Below are 27,572 nucleotides of genomic sequence, written 5' to 3'. Positions count from 1 at the left end.
AGCATTGATACCAATTCTGAATTCAAAATCTATTCACATAATATACATTTCATTTAGTAGTCATATAGTTATGGGTCTAATCCAAATGCCTTCCTTCCAACATCTCTCCCACTTTCATGACCAACTGATCGTCTCCATACTGACCAATGACCTGGATGCCTGCCAGTTCAGCATCTTTCTCCCCTGTCACTGTTACGGGAACTGAAATTGCAGGTAGGCCAGCCAGACTGGCGGGGACGGTGAATACATCGGTGACATATGCATCCAGGGGTGATTTCTTGGTGGACTTGCTCATCAAGTCCGACAGTCGTGGCGAGGATGAGGGAGCAGTAGGACATATGATGACATCTACGTCATTTTCCTTTGCAATTTTGTCAGTGCCCTGCGCAGACGAAAGTGGATGCTTGGCCGTAAAGACAGCATCGAAGTCTTTCTGGACTAGACGACGCACACGCTGTGCTTGGATGAAATAGTTGTCGATGGCATCAGCACTCAAAGTGAAAGTGCCCAGAACAATTCGTCTCTTCACTTCTTGCCCGAAGCCTTGTCCTCGGGTATTTGAGAATAGATATCCATCGGGCTTTCCGTCGCCATCTGGGCCTTCGGCGCGAGTCCCGTATCGTACTCCGTCGTATTTGGCCAAATTTGAAGATGCCTCAGCAGGCCCCACGACATAATAGGTAGACAATGCGTGTTTTGTGTCTGGTAGAGAGACGGAATGCACGGAGTGTCCTTGTTTCTTCAAGTGAGCCAGAGACAGAGCCCACGCCCGTCGGACTGAGGGAGTTAGCTCGGAAACGTTATACTCCATTGGCACGCCGATGCGGAGAGGGGCTGAAGTCAGCCGCGAGGCAAGTTCTGGGGTTTGAAAAGAGGCTTGAATTCGAGAGCGGGAAGATGTGGAGAGGCTGGTAGGGTCGCGCTGGTCATGTTGGTTGAGGATGTCTAGACATGCTATTAGCACAGTCGACACCCTGTCACATTGGTCGAAACCTACCGAAGATATCTCGAACATTGGCGGTTGTTTTCCCCAATATACCCACTGTGTCTAGAGAATTGGCGTATGCCACCACCCCCCATCGTGATATCAGTCCATATGAAGGTTTGAATCCCACTGTCCCGGTGTAAGCAGCCGGTAGTCTCACCGAGCCTCCTGTGTCCGTTCCTAGTGAACTGTAAAAGTCAATAACTAGTCCCCTTACTGACGACTGATCACTTACGCATAGCATTGATCTGCAGCGACTGAAGCGGCACTTCCACCAGAGCTGCCACCGGCGGAGAGATCCTCCCCACTGGAATCTCGACGAGGGTTCTTGACAGGACCGAAATGTGAATTGATCGAGTGTGATCCCATCCCAAACTCGTCCAAATTTGTCTTTCCAGCGACAATGGCCCCGGCGGCCTCTAGTTGATCGACAACGGTGGCATTGAACGGGCTCGTAAATTTATTCAGGATTCCCGAAGCGCAGGTTGTCGGAAGGTCGCGTGTGCAGATGTTGTCTTTGATGGAGACCAAGCGGCCGTCCACTGCGGATTTGGGCTTCCCTGATCATATCGGTTAACTCTGAAGTAGAGAGTGGAAGACTGGTGCTGCTACCTTCATCCTTGCGCGCATCTGCTTCCTTTACGCGGTCCAACCATGGCCCCGCGCGCGACAGTGGGGTTATGAACGCATTGAAATTATGTGCATATTGATTAGCGACGCATCTCTCAGCTTCGCGCAACAAGGACATTTAGACGAGTGTGTGAGGAGTATGATATAGAAATGGAGTGGAATGCGAGTTTCCCGGGTCCGTGCTGCTTTCTACGGTATCTGTGTATGTAGGTCTCTATCACCTTTGAAGATATTTATGGACCTATATAGGGATGTATTATATGAGTTTTTAACTGTTAGAAATAAATAGTTTCAGTTTATATATAAAGATCAATATCGAACAAATTTGCGTAAGTGACCTCGGAGCTATAATGTCAATAGCTCCTTCGGGCCGAGCGAAATCAACCAAGACGTCATCCGGATTCCCTTTGGCTTTCTCTTCTCCTCCACTCACTCACCTACCAATTATGTTCTCGCGAAGTGTACTACAAACGGCCACCCGAAGTGCTCGTCCGGCCTCAGCTCGAGCTGTACCACAGGTGCTCGGTAAAGCTCCATTCGGTCGGCGATACATTTCGGTCTATGGCTACACACAGGCAAAGGCTCTTATCTACTCCAAATATGGCGAGCCCAAGGATGTCTTGCGGTAATTCCTCCTAGCTGCAATAAAGCAAACTTAAACTGATCAATTTAGCCTACACAAGCACTCAATCTCCGCACCGCATGCAACCCAAGTGAATCTGCGCCTGTTGACTGCGCCGATGAACCCCGCCGACGTGAACCAGATCCAGGGTGTCTACCCCAGCAAACCTCCCTTCCAAACGAACCTTGGAAACGCGGAGCCCGCCGCAGTCGGCGGCAATGAGGGCGCATTCGAGGTGCTGTCAACTGGTGCGGGCGTCAAGAACCTCAGCAAAGGCGACTGGGTCATTATGAAGCGCACAGGCTTGGGTACCTGGCGCACCCACGCGCAGCTGGACGAATCTCAGTTGATCAAGATTGAGAACAAGGAGGGCCTGACCCCGCTGCAGGTTGGCACTGTCAGCGTCAACCCCGTTACTGCGTACCGTATGCTCCGGGATTTCTGTGAATGGGATTGGATGCGTGCCGGCGAGGAATGGATGATTCAGAACGGCGCCAACAGCGGTGTCGGGCGAGCAGCTATCCAGCTGGGCCGCGAGTGGGGAATCAAGACGCTCAATGTCGTTCGACAGCGCAAGACACCCGAAGAGACCGAGGCTCTCAAGAAGGAGCTCTTGGATCTGGGAGCTACCGTTGTTATCACTGAGGAAGAGATGCTTACTGGCAACTTCCGGGATATGGTCCATGAGTTCACTCGCCAAGGCCGGGAGCCCATTCGCCTCGCGCTGAACTGTGTTGGCGGAAAGAATGCTACCGCTCTAGCAAAGACTCTGGCTCCTGACTCGCACATGGTGACATACGGAGCCATGTCAAAGCAGCCTGTTGCACTGCCCTCGGGCTTGCTGATCTTCAAGAACCTCGCGTTTGACGGATTCTGGGTTAGCAAGTGGGGTGACAAAAATCCCGAGCTGAAGGAGAGCACCATCAGGGATGTGCTTCAATTGACTCGCTCTGGCAAGTTCCGTGATATCCCAGTGGATGAGGTCAAGTGGAACTGGGAGTCCGAGGGCGCAGAGTTGGCAGAGAGCGTGCAGGGCACTTTGGGCGGCTACCGCAGTGGGAAGGGTGTGTTCACCTTCAACGGCGGGGATTAAGTGAACAGCCGATGTGAATGTATTATAAAGCTAAGCGGGGGGTTTCCCCCGATTTACAATATGGACCCAGGAACTAGGAAAGAATTGTAACAAAATGAACTGCTAGAAACTATATTTAACTATCAACACTTCCAATTCTTCTTCACCCAGTCCAGAATCAGGTTTGTTAGAGACATGCCCGGCATGTACACATCGCTTTCCTTTGCAATGTCGACATCCAGACCAGCAAACTTGGCGGCCAATATCACCTTTCTCTCTATGAAGTCAAGATAGACCATATCTACCGTCTTTGGTGTCTCCGATGCATTGGGGGATACGAGGGCTTGAATACAGTTCGGCACGCGGTAAAAGGAGATGGGTGAATGAATAGTATCATCGCCATCTGTGCCCGCATCATCGTTTGTCGTGTAACCGGGTATAAGGGCTGGACCGGACATGGGAATTTGCTCGCCAGGTGAAGGCCAGTTTTGGGCAATCACGTCTTCCGGATATGCAAGTTGCTCAACAGGACCCAAGGTTGTCAACGAAGATTCATCCGTAGATAAAATTTGCGGCTGCTCGTTCAAAACCTCGACAATAAGCTGTGCCTTGTCATATGGGACATCTTTCACATAGCGGAAGGTGCTGGTGAATGGTGATATAATAAAAGTGGTGTCCTGGGTAAAAGGCCCTTTGAAGATATCAAATCTCATGGCGCCCGTATTAACAATGACTAGCTTAGGAGTGTCCCCACGAGACTCATCCCTCACGTCGAGCAAAACCTCAGTCTCAAGCCAGGTGTAAATGTTACTGGGGTCCGGATACTTGGCTCGCGACATCCATAGATCACGTGGAGCGCATCCATGGACGTGGTCCAGATTCAGCTCGGTCCGTGCTTTGGTGATCAATCGGGAGACATTAAGGCCCTTTTCGGTTGGGAAGGTTTTTTGATCAAGACCAGTGTGGTGATAATAAGATAAGAGATTGTTGTCAATGTATCTGCGCTTGAAGACGGGCCCAACGGCAGATTGCTGGCTGGCTTTGCTGGCTAGGCCATCGATTGACATGAAGCCAATAGTTTCCATGAATCGGCCGCTCGCTAGCCCGAAGGCCTTGGAATCATATTGCGCATAGTCGCGCACATGCAGGTGCCCGCCAAAGAATTGGATTGGAGTATCCCAACGAATACCCCGGATCTCCTTGAAGATCGCCCGGTATTCCGGCGAATGAACAGGCACATGGCCGATCACCAAGAACAGATCCACTTCTTTATCCCGAATGGCTTCTTGAAACCAATCCTCTTTGATAGTAGAAGATACTCTCTGAACCACAGTGTTATTGTAATTTCCGTTGAAATCAAAGAGGAAGCCAAAGGCTACTATACGGATGCCTTGTTTCTTGGTAGTGAACTTCTTGAACCGCGGAGCCAAAGGCACGAGCTCTTTCGTGGTCGGGTGAATTATATCAATATTCGAAGCCAGATAGTTACCCCGAAAATTAGGAACGGTGACGAGAAGCTCGGCCTCGGATGTGTTTTGCTTGTATAGTTCGTGGTTTCCCGATGTCAACAGGTCGATGTCCTGGTGCCGGAAGATGTCCGATAGGTAGATACCCTTGGGTTCGGACGAGTCATATAGGCCGTTCCCTTCGACTCGGTCACCAGTATCTATAACGAGTAGATCTTGTCCTTGCGCTTCCGCCTTCTCCCGCATGCGTGTCGCAAACGATACATAGTCTCCCCAGTCTGCGGAGTAAGATGGTCTGCAATTATTAGTACAACTCGAAAGCCGAGCAGGGTTTAAAGCCTACTCCTGCAGATGACCAGCTAGCCAGCCATGAGTATCGGTAGTATGGAGGAAATTCAGTTGCCCGAATTCAAGGGATCGTAGCGGAGCGGGGATAGGATCGGGTGCGGAGGGTTGAGCGGCGAGTGCCGACGGAAGGAGCCATAGCAAGGATAGCATCAGTATCGATAATACACCCTTGGAAGAGTGTATAGAAGCATGGATTTATTGTGAGAAAGTTCTTGAAAGGTATTGAAAAAAATTGAAAGGAGACTTGTAGTTATAGCTAGAAAAAGAAAAAAATGATCTGTCTGAAGATATGTTGAACAAATAAACAAAGTTGATCACTCGAAGTGATAGCTCTCTCCAATTCTGTATTCTTACGGTTACAGTACCGGTGAGCTCTGATATCACGTGTTGCCCAACATCTTCGGATTTGCATCTCAAAGATTATTCGGACGGCGATAAGTTTTCCCTAGCTATTCACTTTTATCTACTTTCCCGTTCTTCTATTCAATTCGTTTTGCGGTCCGATTTGGTCTGCGATCGTTAATTGAATCTTTTTTCTTTCCTCGTTTTTCATCTTCTCAATTCCATCATATTTCCGCAATGGCAGCTCCCCGACTTTTCCGCCCAACAGCCCGTCTGTTCTCCTCGCGCCTTGCTTCCACTGCTCTGCGCTCAAACTTCCGCCAGTCTGCCTGTGCTCCTTCAATTCTGCGCCGCGGATATGCCACCGAGGATGGCACCAAGCAGGTCACCGTTCGCGATGCCTTGAACGAGGCTTTGGCCGAAGAGTTGGAACTCAACCAGAAGACCTTCATTCTGGGTGAGGAAGTTGCACAGTACAACGGAGCGTAAGTAGTCCTTGAGTTTCAATTGAATCGGAACCGAAGCTGAACTTCCGGCTCTGCAGATACAAGGTGACGAGGGGTCTGCTCGACCGCTTCGGCCCCAAGCGGGTTATCGATACTCCCATCACAGAGGCCGGCTTCACTGGTATCGCCGTTGGTGCTGCTCTCGCTGGTCTGCACCCTGTTGTGAGTATTTCCGGAAGTGTCGGTTGATCCGGGATTGCATGCTAATGGGTTCATGATCTAGTGCGAGTTCATGACCTTCAACTTCGCCATGCAGGCTATCGATCAGATTATCAACTCCGCCGCTAAGACTCACTACATGTCCGGTGGTATCCAGCCTTGCAACATCACTTTCCGCGGTCCCAACGGTTTCGCTTCCGGTGTCGCCGCCCAGCACTCCCAGGATTACTCCGCCTGGTACGGCAGCATTCCCGGTCTGAAGGTTGTCTCCCCCTGGAGCTCCGAGGATGCCAAGGGTCTCCTTAAGGCTGCTATCCGTGATCCCAACCCCGTTGTTGTTCTCGAGAACGAGTAAGCTCCCGTCCACTCGTTCGCCTAGATTCCGCGTGGACTAACCAATGCTAGGCTCATGTATGGCCAGACCTTCCCTATGAGCGAGGCTGCCCAGAAGAACGATTTCGTCCTGCCTATCGGTAAGGCCAAGATCGAGCGCCCCGGAAAGGACCTTACTATTGTCTCTGTGTCTCGCTGCGTCGGTCAGTCCATGACCGCCGCCGCCGAGCTCAAGCAGAAGTACGGTGTCGATGCTGAGGTCATCAACCTGCGCTCTATTAAGCCTCTCGATGTTGAGACCATCATTGCCTCCCTCAAGAAGACCGGCCGCATTATGGTCGTTGAGTCTGGCTACCCCATGTTCGGTCTTTCGTCCGAGATCCTGGCTCTGTCCATGGAGTACGGCTTCGATTACCTGACCGCCCCTGCCGTCCGTGTCACCGGTGCTGAGGTTCCTACTCCTTACGCTGCTGGCCTTGAGGCCATGGCCTTCCCCCAGGAGGACACCATTGTCAGCCAGGCCGCCAAGCTTCTGCGCTTGTAAGCCAATAAACGAGGGCGAGTGAGGAGCTCGCAATAATATAGCAATGTGCCTAGTACCCTTTCATCTGTTCCATCTTATGTCGTTGTTTTATTCCGCTTTTGTTATCCAACCGTTTTAGACAGTCTCTTGGAAATCATGTACCATTACATCCAGATCAGTACCAGCGTAAATGTGCTTAAACGGATTAGATGGAAATTCATTGCTGTCCAGTAATTTTTTCCGAAAAAAACGATATTCCATAGCATTCAACGCCATTGTGTACATCTTTGAAACTTGATGTTTAAATCGATTCGCAAGTCATTTCAGGCATCACGGTATTGTATCCATCGGACCTTTTGGGCACCACACCCATCGAAATAGTCCGTTGGCCGGCGAGGATCATAATATCCATCAGACATTGTGCGCACCACCACACCCATCGAAACAGTCGGTTGGCCGGCGAGGATCATAATATCCATCTGGGCCATATTCCTCATCGGTGTCACTTTCCACATCGCCGAGCTCACTCTTTTGGGACTTGGCCCCAATCGATGGATCATCATTGTGAGGTTTCAAGCTATCATCTTCCTCGTCTCCTAGAACGTTCTTCTTGACTGGGGCTGTAGCAGCCGCGGTTCCCTTGACAGCGGTGAATGAGCTTTTGAACCCTCCCTTCTTAAAACCTGATGTTCCTCCACTTGATCCCACCTTGTCTCCGGGAGTCTCAATGACTTTCAGACCGGCCTCGGCATCGGCTTTGCGTTCTGCGCGGCGGTTCTTCTCGGCGGCATTTGGATCACGTGTAAGCTGTTTGAGATCTTGCAAACGCTTTCTGTGCTGATGATCGTATGAGCCGATATGCGCTTCGTATTCCGGATGACGTGAGTAAGATTTGTTGCAGAGGGTGCAGGTGAAGGAGCTGAGCGCGGACCGCGCTGATTCAGTCTACAAGGGAAGGTTAGCTTGGCGCGACAGAAGTGGCAGACGTGGAGAATCAATTACCCTAGGAGCGGGGTTTGTAAAACCACGCTATATTTGTTAGCTAATGTGTCAAACTTATATTAAGAAAAGAAGAGCATACCGGTGCCATTGTTGTTGGATAAGAATACCACGTGAAGTTGGGGGAGAGAGAGAGTTTACAGTAGAGGATTGCGTCCATCTGAGTATTAAGAAATGGTGGGTCTGATGCGCCGCTGCCTGTGAAACCAGGCACAAATGGGTTCAAGCAGCACCTCCAGTTGACTATGTAGCTTTGATGTTTATGCACTCTTCAATAATCATTGGCTAGCTAATATTTTAAGCTTTATGCAAATCAAGAAAGATTTACACTTTATGTACAGTATTCAACTCTCTATAGCAAACCAAGCAAGTCAACTATAACATACAATGTATACGGAGTCACCTGACCCTGCCCTGCAAGCGGGAAATCGTCATTATCCGTGGAGGAAGCAGCCTATCAGAGCTGCTGTATTTTCGCGCTCAACCCCAACATTTCCCTGCTTTTTCCCAGTTCTCCTATACAAGTATGGATATATGATTGACGAGTCACTTTCTTACGAGTTTCATTTTTGCGCTTCTTCCTCAGTCCCGGAAATCACAAAATCCCAAAAATCATACAATGTCGTCTCACGTGCTCTCCAAACCGGAGGACATCGACACCAGATCTATCATCTCCTTGCAAGAATTAGAGCCATCGCCTGTTCATGATGGCCCAGATGTGGAATGCGACGAATATTTTCCTAGGGCTGCCTCTCCTATGCAGCATGGTGCTGGAATTTCAATCCCAAAACTAGGGCTTAGTGGGCATCGCTGGGATTCATGGCGTACGTCAAGTGACAAAAACCTGGTTTATATACTCTAATCACAATGACTATTTAGTGACTGGTATTCAAAAATACTCAACCTACCCGCCTACCGCTTTCTTCATCTTACATCTCGCCAACACCTCTCTTATCCCGCTCGTGACTCGCTCTGTGCCCGCGAGCGAATCCTACCTCTTGCTCACACGCCCCGTATACCAGGCCCCGGGGCTAGAACATCTCGTCCTGACAATTCCTATAATTGCGCATATTGCCTCTGGAATTGCTCTCCGCAACATCCGTACTGCGCGTAGAGCCCGTCTGTACGGCGTCGAGACCCGCGAACAGCGAAACGCGTTATATTTCTGGCCGCGGATGTCTTTGCAGGCACGCACTGGGTACTTTGTTGCGCCGCTGATTGCATTCCACGTATGGGTCAACCGTGCTACGCCATTGATCGTGGAAGGAGGAAGCTCTGGCGTAGGACTTGGATATATTGCCCACGGCTTTGCTCGGAGTCCTGTGTTCTGGAATGTCTTCTATTTCTTCTTTGTGACTGCGAGTGTGTGGCACTTCGTTGGTGGCTGGGCGACTTGGATGGGCTGGAGAGTGACCAGTGCACGCAAGGAGCGTAGCCAAAAGGGCTTGTTGGACGGTTACCTTGGATTTACGGAAACAAAGTCCAAGAAGCAGCGCAAGATGTGGTGGGTTGTCAATGGAATTGCCGCCGCTGGTGCAGCTTTATGGCTTGCTGGTGCTCTCGGTGTTGTGGGACGTGCCGGTGAAGGTGCGGGTTGGGAGGCCAAGGGATGGAATGAGATGTATAGCCATGTCCCGATCATTGGGGAGTGGCTGTGATAGCTTTGCATGGTCGTACATATTATCTAGACTTAATCCTAATGTATAAAAACGAGCCTGACGACATTAAAATTGTTCTATGATGCAAACATTAAGACTCGTCCGGTACCACCACAGCATATAATGTATATGTATATATTCATGTATGTATTTTGAAAATATACTATGTATAGACACAATTACTTAGAGCTTCCTCCTAGATAGACTCTTCGATTATACAACATTGAATTTTATAGATATAAATTACAAAGCAGGTATTGTTCTGTACTAAAACCTGGTCCGTGCGTAGAATCTTTTTCTCCATCGCATCCAACATCTGCGATATGCTGTAAAAGGCTTCGCTCATGAACCCCTCCTTGGTTTTTGGATCAGCAACGAAATGCGCTAAACGGAGACTCCTTCCTACATTTATTCTCAGCCAATTCCCCCGCTCGACCCTTTCGAACCAATCTTCTGTCCGAATCCTTTCCACTTATAGAGCCATGGAGGAGCCCCAGATCCAGCTGGTGGAATACCAGGGAAAAGATTACCATGTTATCAAGGAGGGTTTGGCGAAGATTCTCAACCCGCCTGCCCAACAAGCCGCTTCTAAGGGAACGAAGAAGGATCTCAAAAGCGACGACCAAATGCAATCCGTCTTCTACAACCCAATTCAACAATTTAACCGCGACCTTAGTGTGCTGGCAATTCGTGCCCATGGAGAACATATCATCGACCTGAAGAAACAAAAAGCGGCTGAGAAGCTGAAGAAGCAGGCAGGCAATGGGGAAAAGAAACGGAAGCGCGAAGACGACCAGACCGAGAACCCGAGGCCCGCCCCAAATGCAGAACACAAGGACAACGCAGAGGCAACCAACCAGCCAGTCTCTGCCCCTTCGGCCGACCAAGAGCCTAAATTAGAAGCCGGATCAGAGCAACCGGCGGCTTCTTTCACTGTTCTTGATGCTCTCTCTGCAACTGGACTGCGCGCTCTTCGCTACGCCTCGGAGCTTCCATTTGTCACAAAGGTCGTGGCTAATGACCTGTCAGCATCGGCAATTAAGTCAATGAAGAAAAACATCGAATACAATGAGCTTAACACAATTCAACCCAATCTGGCCGATGCCCGTGTATACATGTATGGGCTTGACAACGCGAGCAAGTTCGACGTCATTGATTTGGATCCATATGGCACAGCAGCCCCATTCATGGATGCCGCCGTGCAAGCAGCCAAAGACGGTGGCCTTTTGTGCGTTACTTGCACCGATGCCGGTGTCTGGGCCTCGACCGGCTATTCGGAAAAATCATTTTCTCTCTACGGCGGTATCCCCATGAAAGGCCTGCACTCCCACGAAGGTGGACTGCGATTGATCTTAAACTCCCTTGCTATGTCCGCAGCTAAGTATGGAATGGCCATCGAGCCATTATTGTCTCTGTCTATCGACTTTTATGCTCGCGTCTTTATTCGGATCTATCGATCTCCCGCACAGGTCAAATTCACCGCAGGCAACACGATGCTCGTCTACAATTGCGATTCCGGCTGTGGCGCATGGACAACGCAACCACTTGGTTCTACCAGATCCAAATTGGACCGCAAGGGAAACCCCGTATACCACCATGGCCTGGCTAAAGGACCCACAGCTGGACCGCACTGCGAGCATTGCGGCACAAAAACACATATTGCAGGACCAATGTGGGGTGGTCCGCTACACAATCCTCAATTTATCCAGAAAATCTTAGATATGCTTCCTGGGGCTGATCCCGAGACCTATCAGACCTGTGCTCGGATCGAGGGAATGTTGACCACTGCTCTTGAAGAGGACCTGGACCTATCACCATCTAACTCTGAACCATCCACCCTCAAGCAACCTACACAGAGCACAAAAACCCAGTACGATCCTGCATACCCTGCCATCATTCCTCGAATGGACGTTGCCGCTCAGGAAAAATACCCCTTTTACTTCTCAATCAGTGCTCTCGCAAAGGTTATCCACACAACTACCCCTCCAATCGACGAGTTCCGCGGTGCTCTCAGCCACCTCGGATATCGCTCCACTCGTAGCCACACCAAACCAAACTCAATCCGCACCGATGCACCCTGGGAGGTGATTTGGGAGGTGATGCGCGAGTGGGCCCGTCAGGTATCACCTATCAAGGAAACTTCCTTGAAGGCCAGAACAGCCGGTGCTGCGATTATGGCCAAGAGCCGTGAAAACCTCCGTAAATTGGACGATGAAGATCAATGGTTATCTCTTCTTAAAAAGGATCTGATGTCTGCCGTTGAGACTGGCAAAGATGTCAGTGACTTGGTCACCAAGGTTGAGGCTGCTCTCTACCGGTCCGGCCCGCGAAACACTTCGCAAAATGCTCCTGCTTCTGTAGAGGCTCAGCCCAATGCTGATGCCGCTGCCGATTCCCAGCCTGTATCGGAAAAGGCACCTGCACATCCCTCCAAGCGGCCACACCCAAGTACCCTTGAGGTGGTGTTTGATGAGGAGCTAGGCCGTCAGGTGTCTGCTGCGCATACCAAGAAACGACTGGTGCGGTACCAGCTCAATCCTCGGGCTAACTGGGGTCCTCTCAACCGTGCGGGACGACGATGATGTTTACATATTTCTGCTTATACATAGAGAAAAAGTCCTTTGTACGCTTCATGTTTTCGTTTTATGCTTGCCAGTGTCTTCGTATATTGTACATAGTAATGTGATCAGCCCGGCTTGTTTACTCCGTGCTATTATTCCCATTCTAGCTTTGCTTCTATAGCTAATAATTATTTCTCAACTATATAACACGACAGAAAATATATCTGAAACAAGATCAAATAAGACATCGAAGTGTTATCTTTGACCTTGCAAGCTAGATAAATCAGATTGTTGAAGGCTTACTTCATCAAGGAGGTCTGTTCATGTTACTTTGTAGCATCCCAATACGCCGTCGTCTCGGGGCGTCCTCCAACTACTTGACATAAGAACAACCTACTCTGCGTCATGCTGGACGTGCCGTACTATCTCTTTACAGGGCATAGAAGTGGAACATAAAAACTAATATTAAGAACTGAAACTCATATACATGCACATAAAAACTCCAAGGCTTTGAGACATATCACATAATGACCCATGAAACGAAAAATGGTCTATGAAAAGCACAACATTATAAAGAGGATATCAACAGAAATAGATCAATTATTTCGCAGCATTTTCGTTGCCCTCTTCGTACTTCTCCCAGTTTGCCAAGATAGAGGCAATGCGGGGGGAGTTGGTGAGTCTGTAGACGTCCTCGAAGTACTCCTTGGTGATCTCGAAGGGACGGGCAGTGACATTGGGAATGTACTTGCCGATCAGCTTGCTGGGGTCGATGGTGGTCTTGTTGATCTTCTTCAGCAAGAAAGAACGGAAGGGCTTGACACCAGAGCGCAAGAAGGTACTGTGGAAGGGCACATCAATACCCTTGAGAGGGATGGTGGCGAAACCACGCTCTAGAGCGATAGGACGCGGCTTGGCCTCGGTTTGCTTGACACATCCCTGGATGATGCTGACCAGGTGCTCCTTCACGTCCTCCAAAGACATGCTCTCCATAAGAGCGGGAATGTCAATGTTCTGCGCCTTCAAGAAGTTCAGCAGGTTGGTGAGGGTGTCAAGAGCACGGAGGTCACCAGCTGCAACGTATTGCATGTTGGCAACGTTGTAGTTGACAATCTCGAGCAGCCAACCAGTGGTCTCGGAAATGTTTTCCACAACGTACTGCAGAGCCTGCTCGTTGAAGGTCTTGGAGATACGGCTGGGATTGACAGCGCACATGGAGTAGTTGGAGCGACCCTGTGCATCACGCTCGACGGCGACTTGCATGGTCAGACCGCGGTAGAACACAACAGACACCAAGCTCTCAATGGGCATGACATCGGCCAGAGCGGCCAAAGCGGAGTATTCACCAAGTGAGTGACCAGCGAAGCTGCTGTCCCGCTGAACCAAGCCCTTGGCGCGCATATCCTCGAAGCTGGCCTTCTCCATCAGGGTCAAGGCTGGCTGAGTGAACTGGGTGGCGGAGAGAAGACCGGTGGGAGACCGGTAGGTGTACGAGGCCGTGTTCTCATCGACCTCCTTGAAGATCTTCTCAGACTTGATGGATCCGTCTGCGTTCACCGACTCGAACGTCATGGCCATGTAGTTCTCCCGGATGGCCTTACCACGAGGACCACCGAAGTAGACGGTCAGCTCCTTAGGGTTGTTCTTGACGATGTCAATAATGGAAAGACCGTAGTTCTCCATGAAGTGGCGATCGGCGCGATCCCAGACCTCCTGGGCGACTGGGCTAGAACCATACAGCTCCATACCCATGCCCTGTTCCTGAGAGCCCTGGCCAGTGAAGACGTAGGAAGTGACTGGCTGCTCGACCTCGGCCTCACCCTGCAAAACCTTCTCTTCTGTCTCCTTGTTGCTGGCCTCAACCTTGATGATCTTGCGACCAGCAATCATGCCGACATGCTGCAGCTTGACGGTGATCATATCGTTGGGTAGAACCATGCCAACCAGCGAGACTTGGAAGCCACGGACACGGCCAATATTGTTCTCGGCGGCCCAGGTCTCGACAAGGCTGCGGACAGCGGCACTGCTGTACATGCCATGGGTGATGGTTCCGGGCAAGTTGGCGTAGCTAGAGAAGACGCGCGACACGTGAATGGGGTTGTAGTCACCAGACACACGGGCATAGGTCTCGTTGGAGGCGGGGGCACGCAGCTCCAGAGCGGTCTTACCACTGAGCGGGATAGGGTTCTCAAAGTAGACTGGCTGTTCAATGGAAGTTCCGTTACGCTGCAGGTAGTCAATCACGGGGTTACCGTGTGAGTTACCTGCCTCGTATTCGACAGATGCAACCTGGATGATCTCCTTGGTGGGAAGTTCGAGAAGAACCTGTCCAACGGTCTGGACGTTGCTGAAGACAGTGGCGTTCTTGAAACGGATCAAGCTCTGCAAGCGGAACGTCAGGGTCTGACCCAGAAGCTCAGCATCAGAGTCATCCATGCGGAACCATTCCTTCGAGCGGAGGATGGCGACGTCCCGGCTGGTTGCGAGGTGAACCTGGATGGGGACCTCATCCTTGCGCTGGAAGGTGTTCTCATAGTCTGTGTAAGCACCACGGTACAGGAACTGACTGGTAACATGCATGATAGCCTTGTTGTCTCGCTTAATGGTGCCGCAGACCTCAACCATCTTACCGGATTCCTGGTTGATGACAGAGTTGATCTGAGCGGTTGTGTCCAGAACATCGCCGACCTTTAGCGGCTGGGCGCCGGGTACCATCTTAAATCCGTTGGACAAGTGGACAAGCTTCAGCAAATCTCCATCAATGGTGCGAGGGAAGATAGGCTTGGTAATTGCCTGCCAACCTGCCACAATGGCAAAGTCCATAGGGGCAAAGACCTCCTTGCCAGGACGGTCAACGAAAGCCTCACCGGTGTTGCCAACTGCGTGAACAAAGTCGGCAACATCCTGAGCAGTAATGGTCTTCTGGCCACCGTGGAAGGTGGCAGTAGTGGGGGTGTCGAAGGGCACGTCCTTGTTGCCGAACCAGATGCGGTAGTAGAACTCCTTAATGCGATCGTTGCGGTCACCCATAACCTCACGAATAGGAGCATATCCGGTCTCAGGGTGATAAGTGAACAAGAAGTTCAGAGGGACAACGCCATTCTCGGCGGTGCGGCCCTCAAACAGGGTCAGACTAACCTGGCCCTTCTCGTTGATCTTGGCCTCGACTGTCTTGACCAACTTGCCAGACTGGTAAGGCTCACGAACGCTGATAACAGTTTTCGCAGGATCGTTGGGGTTGGTCACTTCCACGTACATGCCTGCGGTGGGGGCGACAATCCGCTTCATGGGGTTGGACTGGAAGCGGTGGCCCTGAACGAAAACATCGGCCAAGAACAGAGCATGTCTCCAGGAGTAAGCGTTGCCGGCAAGGAGACTGAGCCAGCGGTCCAAGTCTGGCAAGGCTGCAGTGGAAGACAAGCGGAAGCTGGTCTTGCTGGGCTCTTCCGAAATAACCAAACCATCAAACTCCGATTCGGTGGTGTTCAGAAGCTGCCCACCGAAGTACTCAATCACGGGAATCTTGGTCTTATCGCCACCATAAACATCACGCAGCAGGCCAGCAATGTGTCCCTGGTGGACACCATCAAGAATGTCCTTGACGGGCTCATCGATGATGTTGGAGAAGCGGGCAGCCATAGGACCCTGGAGAATACAGGTTCGGCCGACATCTTGATCGACAACAGCCTCGAGATCCTCACTCTGCCACAGAGAATCCTTCTTAAAGAAGAACTCAAAGTTCTCATCCAAGACGGGAACGAAAGGCACAGGCTTCTGGCCGCGCTTCTGGCAGAGCAGCAGGAAGTGCTGCACATCCTGTGCGTTGATCAGCTGATTGGCAGCTGCGGGATAGGCAGCCAAGATGTTGTCAACGGTAGGGTAGGGGGTATCAAGGTCGGAATAGCTTTGGAGCAGGGATGCCTGGCCCTCGGCGGTAGTGAAACGTTCCTCGACGCGACGGATGAAGTCACCGGTCAAGCGCTTGAGCGAGGGGTCGATCCATCGCGACTCGTGCTTAATGTACATGAGGTCCACCATGCGGTGAACGACCTCGGCGTAAGTCATATCCTCCAGATCAACAGTCTCGCCTGCAGCGTTGCGGCCGAACCAGACCTTGTGGAAGTCATCATTCAGCTTCTTGATGATGTAGTTCCGTTGCTTCTTCAGTTCAGGGAGACGCTTAGCCTTATCGAGCTTGAAGATCTTCTGGTCCATCTCCTGCCAGAAGAGCACGCCGCGGGTGGCCAGCTTGTGGATAGGCTCACCCATCTCAGACAGGACAGTGATCACACCGCCTGTTGATTTCTGGTAGGTCTTCTCCCATTCCTCATCGTCTACACCAGGGGCATCGGCAATGGCCTTCTTAGCATTATAAGAGGTATGTGCCTCCTTCGCGATCATCATACGAGAACCGAAGAGACAGCCGTCGAAAGGCATAGGAGGGTAGCCGAACTTAGCAGACCATGTACCCGAGAGGTAAGGGTAAGTGTCTTCCGAGCCACCGAAGCCACTACCAGCAACAAGGACAATGTTATCTTGCTTGCGAACACGGCTGTACATCTGGAGCATAGGCTGGTGGAAGTCCTCGAAGGAGTGATGACCACCGCCACGGCCACCGGTCCACTGAAGGATGATGGGGAACTTGGGGTTGGCCTTGGCAATATTGATGACTTGCTGAATCGCATCGACGGAGCCGGGCTTGAAGGCAATGTGCTTGATACCAAGGGTCTCAATGTATTCATTCGCAACTTCAATGGATGGCACACCAGCGCCAATTGTCAGACCCTCAATCGGTACGCCTTCAGCGCGCAACCGACCGATCAACGGAATCTGCCAGGCCATCGCACGGGGGTTGACATAAATCAAGTTAATAGTGATACCACGACCAGGAGGGATAACCTTCTCAATCTTGGTAATGGCCTCTGTCATCGTCTTGGCGTTGTAGTAACCACCACCCGCCAGCTCGATGTGATAACCGGCGTTCATTGTAGCAGCCACAAAGTCCCAGGGAACAGTGGTGGGAGTCATACCAGCCACCATGACGGGGGGGATTCCCAAAAGACGGCTCATCTTAGTATCCACATAGGTTTGACCAGTAGATGTCTGTGTCAGGCGAGGGCCGTGTTCCTTGACCCAGTCCACAGCAAACTTGACAGAATGCTCATCACGGTCGAACAGTTCTGGCTTGTAGCCAACCTCCGCGTTGGTTCCGTCCATTTCACCAGCAAGAATGACCCGGACACCGGTACCGTCCTTGTTTCTGTTGGTCAGAACGCCCAGACCAGAAATGCCACCAGGGCCGAAGTCAAGGATGTGGGTTGCGCCAGGGAAGACAGTAGCTTGCTCCCAGTTGACTGCATCATGAGTGATCATGCGAACCAATGCGGGCACAATGCTCTTGTCGCCTAGCTCTCGCAGATCCTTTCCAGTTTTGGTGTGGAAGACAGGGATCGCTAGTGACTTGGCGGAGATGTCAACAACATCTTCCAGATCCTCGAGGATGCGGTCGTAGGCAGAAACAAGGTACTGGCTGTGGAAAGGAGCGGTAATAGGGAGGAAACGGTTGACAAAGCGAACCTTGCGCTGGGTGAAAGGCACACGGTTCTGGTCAAGTCCGGTGGCTGCCTTGACCTTGCGCAGGCGGACATTCAGACCGTAAAGTGAGATGGGAGGACCAGTCACTACAAAGTTGCGAGCACTATTCACTAGGGAAATGGAGATATGGCGATCCTCGGGCAAATGTTGGTTGGTGGCATCGATGTGCTCCTGAACAGCGGCGAGCGAGAGGTCGCGGATAGACAGCATAGGAGTAGGAGTTCCCTCGCCATTCTCAATCGAGTCCTGGAGAACGGATGGGGCAATAGAGGTGCGTGGGTATGCCTGCTGACTGCGAAGACCAATCCAGAACAGCATGGTCAGGGCGTCACGGGCGGCTGTGGCGAAGGATTCCCAGCTGGTAGCGGTTGCAATGGCAGCAGCTGTGACGACTCCCTGGGAGTGACCTGTAGTACCGAGAATGCGTTCCAGAATATCCCCAGGCTGGCGGCCCAAAACTTTGCAAATAACCGTATAGTGGGCCAATTGAACCAAACCAATCAATGGCAGACTCACGGGAGCGGACACCAGGTAATCGGTATCGGGCTGCGCGTCCCGATCTTGAAGCCATTTCATGATATCCAAGCCCTTAGGGTAGAGCTTGCTAGCCTCGGGCTCTTGAGAAAGCGATCGGAGCAATTCAGCGGACGAAGTGATGAGCTCTTCAACGAAAGAAGGGTACGTGGTGTAGATGCTGCGCAATTCATCAAAGTACTCCTCAATATTGCCTTGACCGCCGAACACGGAGTAGATACCTGCAGCTTTATCGGATGCCGCACGGAACAAGGCCGAGTCGTATGGCTTAGTGGGCCGACCCGCCGCAGCTCGCCCGGCATAGTAGGCCTCAACGACTTGGTTCTTCTTGGCAACAATACCGGGGAGCGCAGCTGCCACGGCGTGAACATCATTACCGCGCATGAAGGCACGTTCAAATTCATTCAAAACGAGCTTCAGGACGTCCAGGTAATTGCCCTGGGCATCATCTTCCTCCTCGAGCTCGTGGGCCACATGGCCAATGTAGCGGGCGACCAACTCGGTCACTGATGATGGCTCATCATCTTGGGCCAATTCGTCTGTGGGCTCGGGTAAAGAAGCGGTGAAGCTATCTTTCAACTGCGATGCATGGAAGTGAAGCGAGGTAGGGACGAGGAAAGAGAACTCGAGGGATCCATGCGAAAGGATAAGAGGGCGGAGGGATTGAGAGGATCGAGGGGTGTTGATACCGGTTTGAGGACCGGTCAATGTGCCGTACATGATGTTGCTCTCTCTCTGTGAAAAGTAATAGAAGGAGATAAAGAGGAAAAAGACCAGAGGGACCCTAAAATTGAAGAGGGGGGGGTTTCCTATTTCTCGTTAGAAAGCAACACGCAACGTCTTAGAGTAGACTTAACTCACTGGAAGACCTAAAATGGTCGTAGGGAAGTTAAGGGGTATTATCAAGGGAATAAAGAAAAGTAAAAGGGACACAATTTCAACAGATATACATATAAAATAAGGAAAGAGGTCCAGATCACAATTGAGCCTGAAGGGGAAAGCAATAGGGAAGAAAAAAAAGGTCCGCTGGTTGAACTGCAGACAGCTCAAAGAGGTTTAGCGCAAGAATTGACCCGCCCCAATGGAGTTGTTGACTGGGTTGAACCCGTTGGGAATTACATTGTGTTACCATTGTATTGTAATTTGTACTTCATACTTTGTAGTACTTAATGTAGTAGTAGTACTGATTTAAATATCAAAGTATATATGTGTAGATATAGAATCTATAAACTGTTGTTGGGATTTATCTTCACACCATAGTTGTAGTATATCCCCCCCCTGAACTAGCTGTTTAGTGATCCGCGCAATGCCGCATAGCGTTGCTTAGTGTCAGATCTTCCGGCCGAAGCTCTGGAACCCCAACGCCCTCACCAATTTTCACCTTGTATCTCCCCATTCCTCCGAATCTCGCAGTTAGTGACCTTAATAATTTTGTGGGATCATCAGTATTATTACTCTTCTCATTCCTCAATATTGTCTTTTCAATTCCATCGTTGTCTTTAGGGTAAGTGGTTCATTTATTTAAACATTGATACTGTGAAAATTACCATCCGGTATTGATTGATACCACATCTATCTCCGTGCTCCATTTCCCACCTTTTTTTTCCCTTCTTCTTTCTGGGACCATCCAATTTGCCTTGGGGGACTTTCACTGATACATTTTTCATAGGATTGACTCCTATTCTAATTATCCCCCTTATTACTTTTCTTCATATCATCCTCCCTTACTCACTCCTTCCTCCGCTTGGGCACTCTACGACTCTGTCGCGCCCGCAAAACCGGACATTTGTCCTAATTTCGTTTTAATCAATTGATACCCATAACTTCCATCATGCGTCCGGAAGTTGAACAAGAGCTTGCTCACACCTTGTTGGTGGAGCTGCTTGCCTACCAATTCGCCTCACCCGTCCGATGGATCGAGACCCAAGATGTGATCCTCGCCGAACAGCGCACCGAGCGCATTGTCGAAATTGGTCCCGCAGATACCCTTGGAGGAATGGCCCGGCGGACACTAGCCTCCAAGTACGAGGCCTACGATGCTGCCACTTCAGTCCAGCGCCAGATTCTCTGCTATAATAAGGATGCCAAGGAGATCTACTACGATGTCGACCCCGTGGAGGAAGAGCCCGAGGCTACAGAGCCCGCTCCTTCAGCTACTCCTGCCGCACCAGCTGCCGCTCCTGCGGCTGGAGCTCCTCCCCCACCCCCCAGCGCAGGCCCCGCTGCCTCAGTCGAAGATATCCCGGTTACAGCAGTTGATATTCTGCGGACACTTGTTGCCCAGAAGCTAAAGAAGAGCCTTGCGGATGTGCCGTTGTCAAAAGCCATTAAGGATCTTGTTGGAGGCAAGTATAGCAAAGTCCATTTGAAAAAGAGAGTTTAGTCTAACACGTCAATAGGCAAGTCCACATTACAAAATGAAATCCTAGGTGACCTGGGTAAGGAATTCGGTTCCACGCCTGAAAAGCCCGAGGACGTCCCCCTCGATGAGTTGGGTGCTTCAATGCAAGCCACATTCAACGGCCAACTTGGCAAGCAGTCTTCTTCCCTCATCGCCAGAATGGTCTCCTCCAAAATGCCCGGTGGCTTCAACATCACTTCTGTTAGAAAATACCTCGAGACTCGATGGGGTTTGGGATCCGGCCGTCAAGATGGTGTGCTCCTGCTTGCTCTTACCATGGAGCCCGCTGCTCGTCTTGGATCAGAAGTGGATGCCAAGGCCTATCTTGACGACGTAACCAACAAGTACGCTGCCAGTGCCGGAGTCAACCTTTCAGCTCCGGTTGCCGGCGGTGACAGTGGTGGCGCTGGAGGTGGCATGGTCATGGATCCTGCAGCCATTGATGCCCTGACCAAGGATCAACGAGCTCTGTTCAAGCAGCAGCTTGAGATCATTGCCCGCTATCTCAAGATGGACCTCCGTGGTGGCGAGAAGGCCCATGTGATTTCTCAAGAGACCCAGAAGGCGCTGCAGGCCCAGCTGGACTTGTGGCAAGCAGAGCACGGTGACTTCTACGCTTCGGGCATTGAGCCGTCATTCGATCAGCTGAAGGCCCGTGTCTACGACTCCTCATGGAACTGGGCTCGTCAAGATGCCTTGAGCATGTATTACGATATCATCTTTGGTCGCCTGCAGGTGGTCGACCGCGAAATTGTCAGCCAGTGTATCCGCATCATGAACCGCTCCAACCCCCTCCTTCTCGACTTCATGCAATACCACATCGATAACTGCCCAACTGAGCGCGGAGAGACCTACCAGCTGGCCAAGGAACTTGGACAGCAGCTCATTGAGAATTGTCGCGAAGTGCTAGAGGTGGCTCCCGTTTACAAGGACGTCGCTGTGCCTACCGGCCCCCAAACAACCATCGATGCCCGTGGCAACATTAGCTACAAGGAGACCCCTCGCACCAGTGCTCGTAAGCTTGAGCACTACGTCAAGCACATGGCCGAGGGAGGCCCAATCTCCGAGTACAGCAACCGCACTAAGGTTCAGAATGACCTTAAGAGTGTTTACAAGCTCATTCGCAAGCAGCATCGTCTCTCCAAGTCGTCCCAGCTCCAGTTTGATGCACTGTACAAGGACGTCGTTCACGCTCTTGGAATGAACGAGAGCCAGATTATCCCCCAGGAGAACGGCCACTCCAAGAAGGGCGGCCGTAGTGCTGCCAAACGCAATACTCCCACCCGCCCTGGCAAAGTGGAGACCATTCCATTCCTGCACCTGAAGAAGAAGACCGAACACGGCTGGGACTATAACAAGAAGCTGACTGGCATCTATCTGAATGTGATGGAGTCGGCTGCCAAGGACGGTCTTAGCTTCCAGGGCAAGAACGTTCTGATGACCGGTGCTGGTGCTGGTTCCATTGGTGCCGAGGTCCTCCAAGGTCTGATCAGCGGTGGTGCTCAGGTCATCGTCACTACCAGTCGCTTCTCGCGCGAGGTTACTGAGTACTACCAGGCCATGTACGCCCGCTACGGTGCTCGTGGCTCCCAGCTTGTGGTCGTGCCTTTCAACCAAGGCAGCAAGCAGGATGTTGAGGCTTTGGTCGAGTACATCTACGACACCAAGAAGGGTCTCGGCTGGGACTTGGACTTTGTCGTTCCTTTCGCTGCCATTCCCGAGAACGGCCGCGAGATCGACTCTATCGATTCTAAGTCCGAGCTAGCTCACCGTATCATGTTGACCAACCTGCTCCGTCTTTTGGGCTCGGTCAAGACCCAAAAGCAAGCTCATGGCTTCGAAACTCGCCCCGCCCAAGTTATCTTGCCCCTGTCACCCAACCACGGCACCTTCGGTAATGATGGCTTGTACTCTGAGTCCAAGCTTGCTTTGGAGACTCTCTTCAACCGTTGGTACTCCGAGAACTGGGGCCACTACCTCACTATCTGTGGTGCAGTCATTGGCTGGACCCGTGGTACTGGTCTGATGAGCGGCAACAACATGGTCGCTGAAGGCGTTGAGAAGCTGGGCGTCCGTACATTCTCCCAACAGGAGATGGCTTTCAACCTTCTCGGACTGATGTCTCCGGCCATCGTCAACCTTTGCCAGCTCGACCCTGTCTTTGCTGATCTTAACGGTGGTCTACAATTCATTCCGGACCTTAAGGGTCTGATGACCAAGCTTCGCACCGACATCATGGAGACCAGCGATGTCCGCCAGGCCGTCATCAAGGAGACCGCTATCGAGCACAAGATTGTTAACGGCGAAGACAGCGGAGTTCTTTATAAGAAGGTTATTGCAGAGCCCCGTGCCAACATCAAGTTTGAATTCCCTAACCTCCCCGACTGGGAGAAGGAAGTCAAGCCGCTTAATGAGAATCTTAAGGGCATGGTCAACCTGGACAAGGTGGTCGTTGTCACTGGTTTCTCTGAAGTCGGTCCTTGGGGTAACTCCCGTACCCGATGGGAGATGGAATCCAAGGGCAAGTTCTCATTGGAAGGCTGCGTTGAGATGGCGTGGATTATGGGTCTGATTAAGCACCACAACGGTCCGCTTAAGGGTCAGGCCTACTCTGGCTGGGTTGATGCCAAGACCGGTGAACCCGTTGATGATAAGGATGTTAAGCCCAAGTACGAGAAGCACATCTTGGAGCACACTGGTATCCGTCTCATCGAGCCCGAGTTGTTCAAGGGATACGATCCTAAGAAGAAGCAGCTCCTTCAAGAAATTGTCATTCAGGAGGATCTTGAACCTTTCGAGGCTTCCAAGGAGACAGCTGAAGAGTTCAAGCGTGAGCATGGAGACAAGGTTGAGATCTTCGAGATCCCCGAGTCTGGAGAGTACACCGTTCGTCTTTGCAAGGGCGCCACTATGCTTATCCCCAAGGCGCTACAGTTCGATCGTCTTGTCGCTGGTCAGGTGCCCACTGGCTGGGACGCCAGCCGCTATGGTATCCCCGACGATATTATCTCCCAGGTGGACCCTGTGACCCTCTTTGTTCTGGTCTGCACTGCTGAGGCTATGCTTTCCGCCGGTGTCACTGACCCTTACGAGTTCTACAAGTATGTCCACCTGTCTGAGGTTGGTAACTGTATCGGCTCGGGTATTGGTGGTACCCACGCTTTGCGCGGTATGTACAAGGATCGCTTCCTCGATAAGCCATTGCAAAAGGATATCTTGCAGGAGTCCTTCATTAACACTATGTCTGCCTGGGTCAACATGCTGCTCTTATCATCTACCGGTCCTATTAAGACTCCCGTTGGTGCTTGCGCCACTGCTGTTGAGTCCGTGGATATTGGTTACGAGACTATTGTCGAGGGCAAGGCTCGTGTTTGCTTCGTTGGTGGTTTCGATGACTTCCAGGAGGAAGGCTCTTATGAGTTCGCCAACATGAAGGCCACTAGCAACGCTGAAGACGAATTCGCCCACGGTCGCACCCCGCAAGAGATGTCACGACCCACTACCACCACTCGTGCCGGTTTCATGGAGTCCCAGGGTTGCGGTATGCAGCTTATCATGACTGCACAGCTTGCTCTTGACATGGGTGTGCCCATCCACGGTATCATTGCTCTGACCACCACCGCCACTGACAAGATTGGACGGTCCGTTCCCGCTCCTGGCCAGGGTGTCCTGACCACTGCCCGCGAGAACCCCGGCAAGTTCCCATCCCCTCTGTTGGACATTAAGTACCGTCGCCGTCAATTGGATCTCCGCAAGAAGCAGATCAACGAATGGCAAGAAGCCGAGCTTCTGTACCTCCAGGAGGAGGCTGAGGCCATGAAGGCTCAGAGCGACGAGACCTTCAACGAAGCCGAGTACATGCAGGAGCGTGCTCAGCACATTGAGCGCGAAGCCATTCGTCAGGAGAAGGATGCCCAATACAGTTTGGGTAACAATTTCTGGAAGCAGGATTCCCGCATTGCTCCCCTCCGCGGTGCCATGGCTACTTGGGGTCTGACAGTCGATGACATTGATGTCGCATCCTTCCACGGTACCTCGACTGTCGCAAACGACAAGAACGAGTCCGATGTCATTTGCCAACAGATGAAGCACCTTGGACGCTCCAAGGGTAATGCCGTGATGGGTATCTTCCAGAAGTACCTCACTGGTCACCCCAAGGGTGCTGCCGGTGCCTGGATGTTCAACGGCTGCTTGCAGGTCTTGGATAGCGGTCTTGTGCCCGGCAACCGCAATGCCGACAACGTTGACAAGGTCATGGAGAAGTTCGACTACATCGTCTACCCCAGCCGTAGCATCCAGACCGATGGCGTCAAGGCGTTCTCCGTCACCTCCTTCGGTTTCGGTCAGAAGGGTGCTCAGGTTATTGGTATTCACCCCAAGTACCTGTATGCCACTCTTGACCAGGCTCAGTACGAGACCTATAAGACCAAGGTCGAGGCTCGCCAGAAGAAGGCCTACCGCTACTTCCACAACGGCCTGATCAACAACAGCATCTTCGTTGCCAAGAGCAAGGCTCCTTACGAGGATGAACAGCAGAGCAAGGTCTTCCTGAACCCCGACTACCGTGTGTCTGTCGACAAGAAGACCTCTGAGCTCAAGTTCTCCACCACTGCCCCCGAAGCCAAACAGTCCGAGAGCACTCGCCAGACCCTTGAGACCCTTGCCAAGGCCAACGCCACCGAGAACTCAAAGATCGGTGTTGACGTGGAGCACATTGATTCCGTCAACATTGAGAACGAGACCTTCGTCGAGCGCAACTTCACCCAGAGTGAACAAGACTACTGCCGCAAGGCTGCCTCCCCACAGTCCTCGTTCGCAGGCCGATGGAGTGCCAAGGAAGCTGTCTTCAAGTCACTGGGTGTCAGCAGCAAGGGTGCCGGTGCTGCCCTGAAGGATATTGAGATCGGAGTTGATGCCAATGGCGCTCCGGTTGTGAACGTAAGTGCATGATTAGTCTATGATTTCTAGTGACAAATGCTAACCTATCTCTAGCTTCACGGTGCCGCCGCCGCCGCCGCCAAGCAGGCGGGTGTCAAGCAGGTCAGCGTCAGCATCAGCCACAGTGACTCTCAAGCTGTTGCTGTTGCTGTCTCGCAGTTTTAGAGGTGCATTTTCTTTTTTCTGTTCGCATATAGATCCTAGAGGCTAAAAGGTTCTCTTGGGTTGAGACGTAATGATTGTGATATATGTTTTTAGATTTCGAACCAGCTTCGTCTCCTGGTTTGTTGTGTTTATAATGGGAGTGATGACATTTATTAGTTCTTTTCTTTAATTATCTTTCAAAAGAGCTTCCTGTGCAAATGTAGCAGTAGTCCAGGGACTTTTGTCCCCAGGCCCCCATCTCAACAGACTTGCCCCCCACCTTGGGAACTTGTTGAGGCTTAGTCACAAGGATGCCTGGAGCTTACTGTGTTTAAAGTCTTGAATTCTTCCCAAGAGATACTTACTACTACTGCTCCTACTACGTCTACTACTACAACATACACACCCTCTATCAGAATGGTTGTTGGCGGCTGTTTCTGCGGCAAGGTCCGAGTCGAATACAACGGCCAACCTCTAACATCGGTTAGTGCTTATACAATCAATTTTTCCAACCAATCTAATCATACTAGGCAATATGTCACTGTCTCGATTGTCGCAAGCTCACCGGCTCAGTCTATACATACAATTTCATCGTGAAAACAGCCGAACTAAAGATCTCCGGAAATCCGAAAGAAGTGGCCAAAACATCAGATAGCGGAAATAGTATTAAGAATTACTTCTGTCCTGACTGTGGTATGTATTATACTGAATTTGGAGGAAGCATCTGACGAAATATGATAGGAACCCCGCTTTTTGGACGAAGGATAGAGCCCAATGGAGATTTTGGTGAGGCTACAGTTGTCCGGGCAGGAATATTTGATGATGTTGACATTATGAATGAACGGGAGCCTGCGGTGGAGGTATACACTGAGAGACGAGTGAATTGGATATGTCCAGTCGAGGGGGCTGCTCAGGTTAAGGGCATGTTGCCAATTCCATCTAGCTGAAACTGCAAGGAAGTGCAAGGAAGTGTCTACAAGAGGAAACTGCGTCCCAAGGTTCCTGTATAAGCTTAAAAACATAAAAGGCTTAGCATGCAGGAACCACGGGTCCTGGCCTACACTATATTCAAGGTTCTATTTTAGGGGTTACTCAATGGAGAAATATGGAAGTTACAGCTGAACATATGGGGCCACATTATTGGCTTTACTATTCTGTGCCTATACCAAAGTATATAAAAGAACAAAGATAGAACCCAGTCAGTGGTTCTAGGGGATGCAGTTGTGTCGAAACTGCAAGAAACGATAGGATTGTCGAAAAATCTCAGGCCATAGAGACCAAAGATAAGACCAGCGAATATCTTCAGATAGGACTGTGTTAGTGATCCTAGCTAGTAGGCGTTGCTTGCGGGAGAGAACTACATAGTCTACTATATAGAGGCACATGGAAGCATAGGACATCAACAGGCACACAATATTGGGCTGTAGTTTTTTTATTCTACTATGGTTCGTCCTACCCTATCCTACCTCTATTAGTCCCCAGGTCTCGATTTCTTTCTTTCCTTTCCTTTCCACAAACATCTCTGCCTTTAACTTCAGCAAACAACTCTCACTCATCTTTCACCTTTACTCATTTCTCAATTCTCTAGTTATTCACCTCTCTATCATCTCAATAACTCTTCGTCAGTTACCCGTGAGCCCTCAATACCCAAGACCCTTGAGCTAATCTAAGGCAAGGGGACTTCCTCCTTTTTTTTTACTTTATACTCAAATCGGTTTCTGCATACCCTTCATTCGCCCTGCGGTTAAGTTACTTG

At 51.0% G+C, this 27,572-nt stretch overlaps 9 protein-coding genes across 9 annotated transcripts; 5 read left to right on the top strand and 4 right to left on the bottom strand.

Moving 5' to 3' along the window:
* Positions 1-76: 76 nt before the first annotated feature.
* Positions 77-1,733, bottom strand: PGRI_043230 (glutamyl-tRNA(Gln) amidotransferase subunit HER2; the record flags this gene model as incomplete). The annotated part of the gene is made up of 4 exons (XM_040792036.1): positions 77-945; positions 998-1,173; positions 1,221-1,545; positions 1,598-1,733. 4 exons carry the CDS (start codon positions 1,731-1,733, stop codon positions 77-79), a joined length of 1,506 nt encoding a protein of 501 aa, XP_040643946.1.
* Positions 1,734-2,061: 328 nt separating this feature from the next.
* On the top strand, positions 2,062-3,330 carry PGRI_043220 (enoyl-[acyl-carrier-protein] reductase; the record flags this gene model as incomplete). Its single annotated transcript, XM_040792035.1, has 2 exons — positions 2,062-2,240; positions 2,289-3,330. 2 exons carry the CDS (start codon positions 2,062-2,064, stop codon positions 3,328-3,330), a joined length of 1,221 nt encoding a protein of 406 aa, XP_040643945.1.
* Positions 3,331-3,452: 122 nt separating this feature from the next.
* PGRI_043210 (uncharacterized protein) lies at positions 3,453-5,021 on the bottom strand (the record flags this gene model as incomplete). Its single annotated transcript, XM_040792034.1, has 1 exon — positions 3,453-5,021. One exon carries the CDS (start codon positions 5,019-5,021, stop codon positions 3,453-3,455), a length of 1,569 nt encoding a protein of 522 aa, XP_040643944.1.
* A 681-nt stretch (positions 5,022-5,702) lies between these two features.
* Positions 5,703-7,007, top strand: PGRI_043200 (pyruvate dehydrogenase (acetyl-transferring) subunit E1 beta; the record flags this gene model as incomplete). The annotated part of the gene is made up of 4 exons (XM_040792033.1): positions 5,703-5,950; positions 6,010-6,133; positions 6,195-6,481; positions 6,536-7,007. The coding sequence occupies 4 exons, from the start codon at positions 5,703-5,705 to the stop codon at positions 7,005-7,007; spliced, it is 1,131 nt and encodes a 376-aa protein (XP_040643943.1).
* A 390-nt stretch (positions 7,008-7,397) lies between these two features.
* PGRI_043190 (putative C2H2 finger domain protein) lies at positions 7,398-8,145 on the bottom strand (the record flags this gene model as incomplete). Its single annotated transcript, XM_040792032.1, has 3 exons — positions 7,398-7,931; positions 7,989-8,015; positions 8,068-8,145. The coding sequence occupies 3 exons, from the start codon at positions 8,143-8,145 to the stop codon at positions 7,398-7,400; spliced, it is 639 nt and encodes a 212-aa protein (XP_040643942.1).
* Positions 8,146-8,604: 459 nt separating this feature from the next.
* On the top strand, positions 8,605-9,643 carry PGRI_043180 (MCP1 family protein; the record flags this gene model as incomplete). The annotated part of the gene is made up of 2 exons (XM_040792031.1): positions 8,605-8,809; positions 8,865-9,643. 2 exons carry the CDS (start codon positions 8,605-8,607, stop codon positions 9,641-9,643), a joined length of 984 nt encoding a protein of 327 aa, XP_040643941.1.
* Positions 9,644-10,125: 482 nt separating this feature from the next.
* PGRI_043170 (tRNA (guanine26-N2)-dimethyltransferase) lies at positions 10,126-12,225 on the top strand (the record flags this gene model as incomplete). Its single annotated transcript, XM_040792030.1, has 1 exon — positions 10,126-12,225. The coding sequence occupies one exon, from the start codon at positions 10,126-10,128 to the stop codon at positions 12,223-12,225; it is 2,100 nt and encodes a 699-aa protein (XP_040643940.1).
* Positions 12,226-12,804: 579 nt separating this feature from the next.
* PGRI_043160 (tetrafunctional fatty acid synthase subunit FAS1) lies at positions 12,805-19,053 on the bottom strand (the record flags this gene model as incomplete). The annotated part of the gene is made up of 1 exon (XM_040792029.1): positions 12,805-19,053. The coding sequence occupies one exon, from the start codon at positions 19,051-19,053 to the stop codon at positions 12,805-12,807; it is 6,249 nt and encodes a 2,082-aa protein (XP_040643939.1).
* Positions 19,054-20,164: 1,111 nt separating this feature from the next.
* Positions 20,165-25,837, top strand: PGRI_043150 (trifunctional fatty acid synthase subunit FAS2; the record flags this gene model as incomplete). Its single annotated transcript, XM_040792028.1, has 3 exons — positions 20,165-20,692; positions 20,738-25,672; positions 25,727-25,837. The coding sequence occupies 3 exons, from the start codon at positions 20,165-20,167 to the stop codon at positions 25,835-25,837; spliced, it is 5,574 nt and encodes a 1,857-aa protein (XP_040643938.1).
* Positions 25,838-27,572: the final 1,735 nt, after the last annotated feature.

The sequence above is a fragment of the Penicillium griseofulvum genome, assembly GCF_001561935.1.
Source record: "Penicillium griseofulvum strain PG3 chromosome Unknown contig_89, whole genome shotgun sequence".
In the NCBI taxonomy this organism is placed as follows: domain Eukaryota; kingdom Fungi; phylum Ascomycota; class Eurotiomycetes; order Eurotiales; family Aspergillaceae; genus Penicillium; species Penicillium griseofulvum.
Note: the sequence above shows the minus strand (reverse complement) of the source record. Positions and strands in the feature narration are given on the sequence as shown.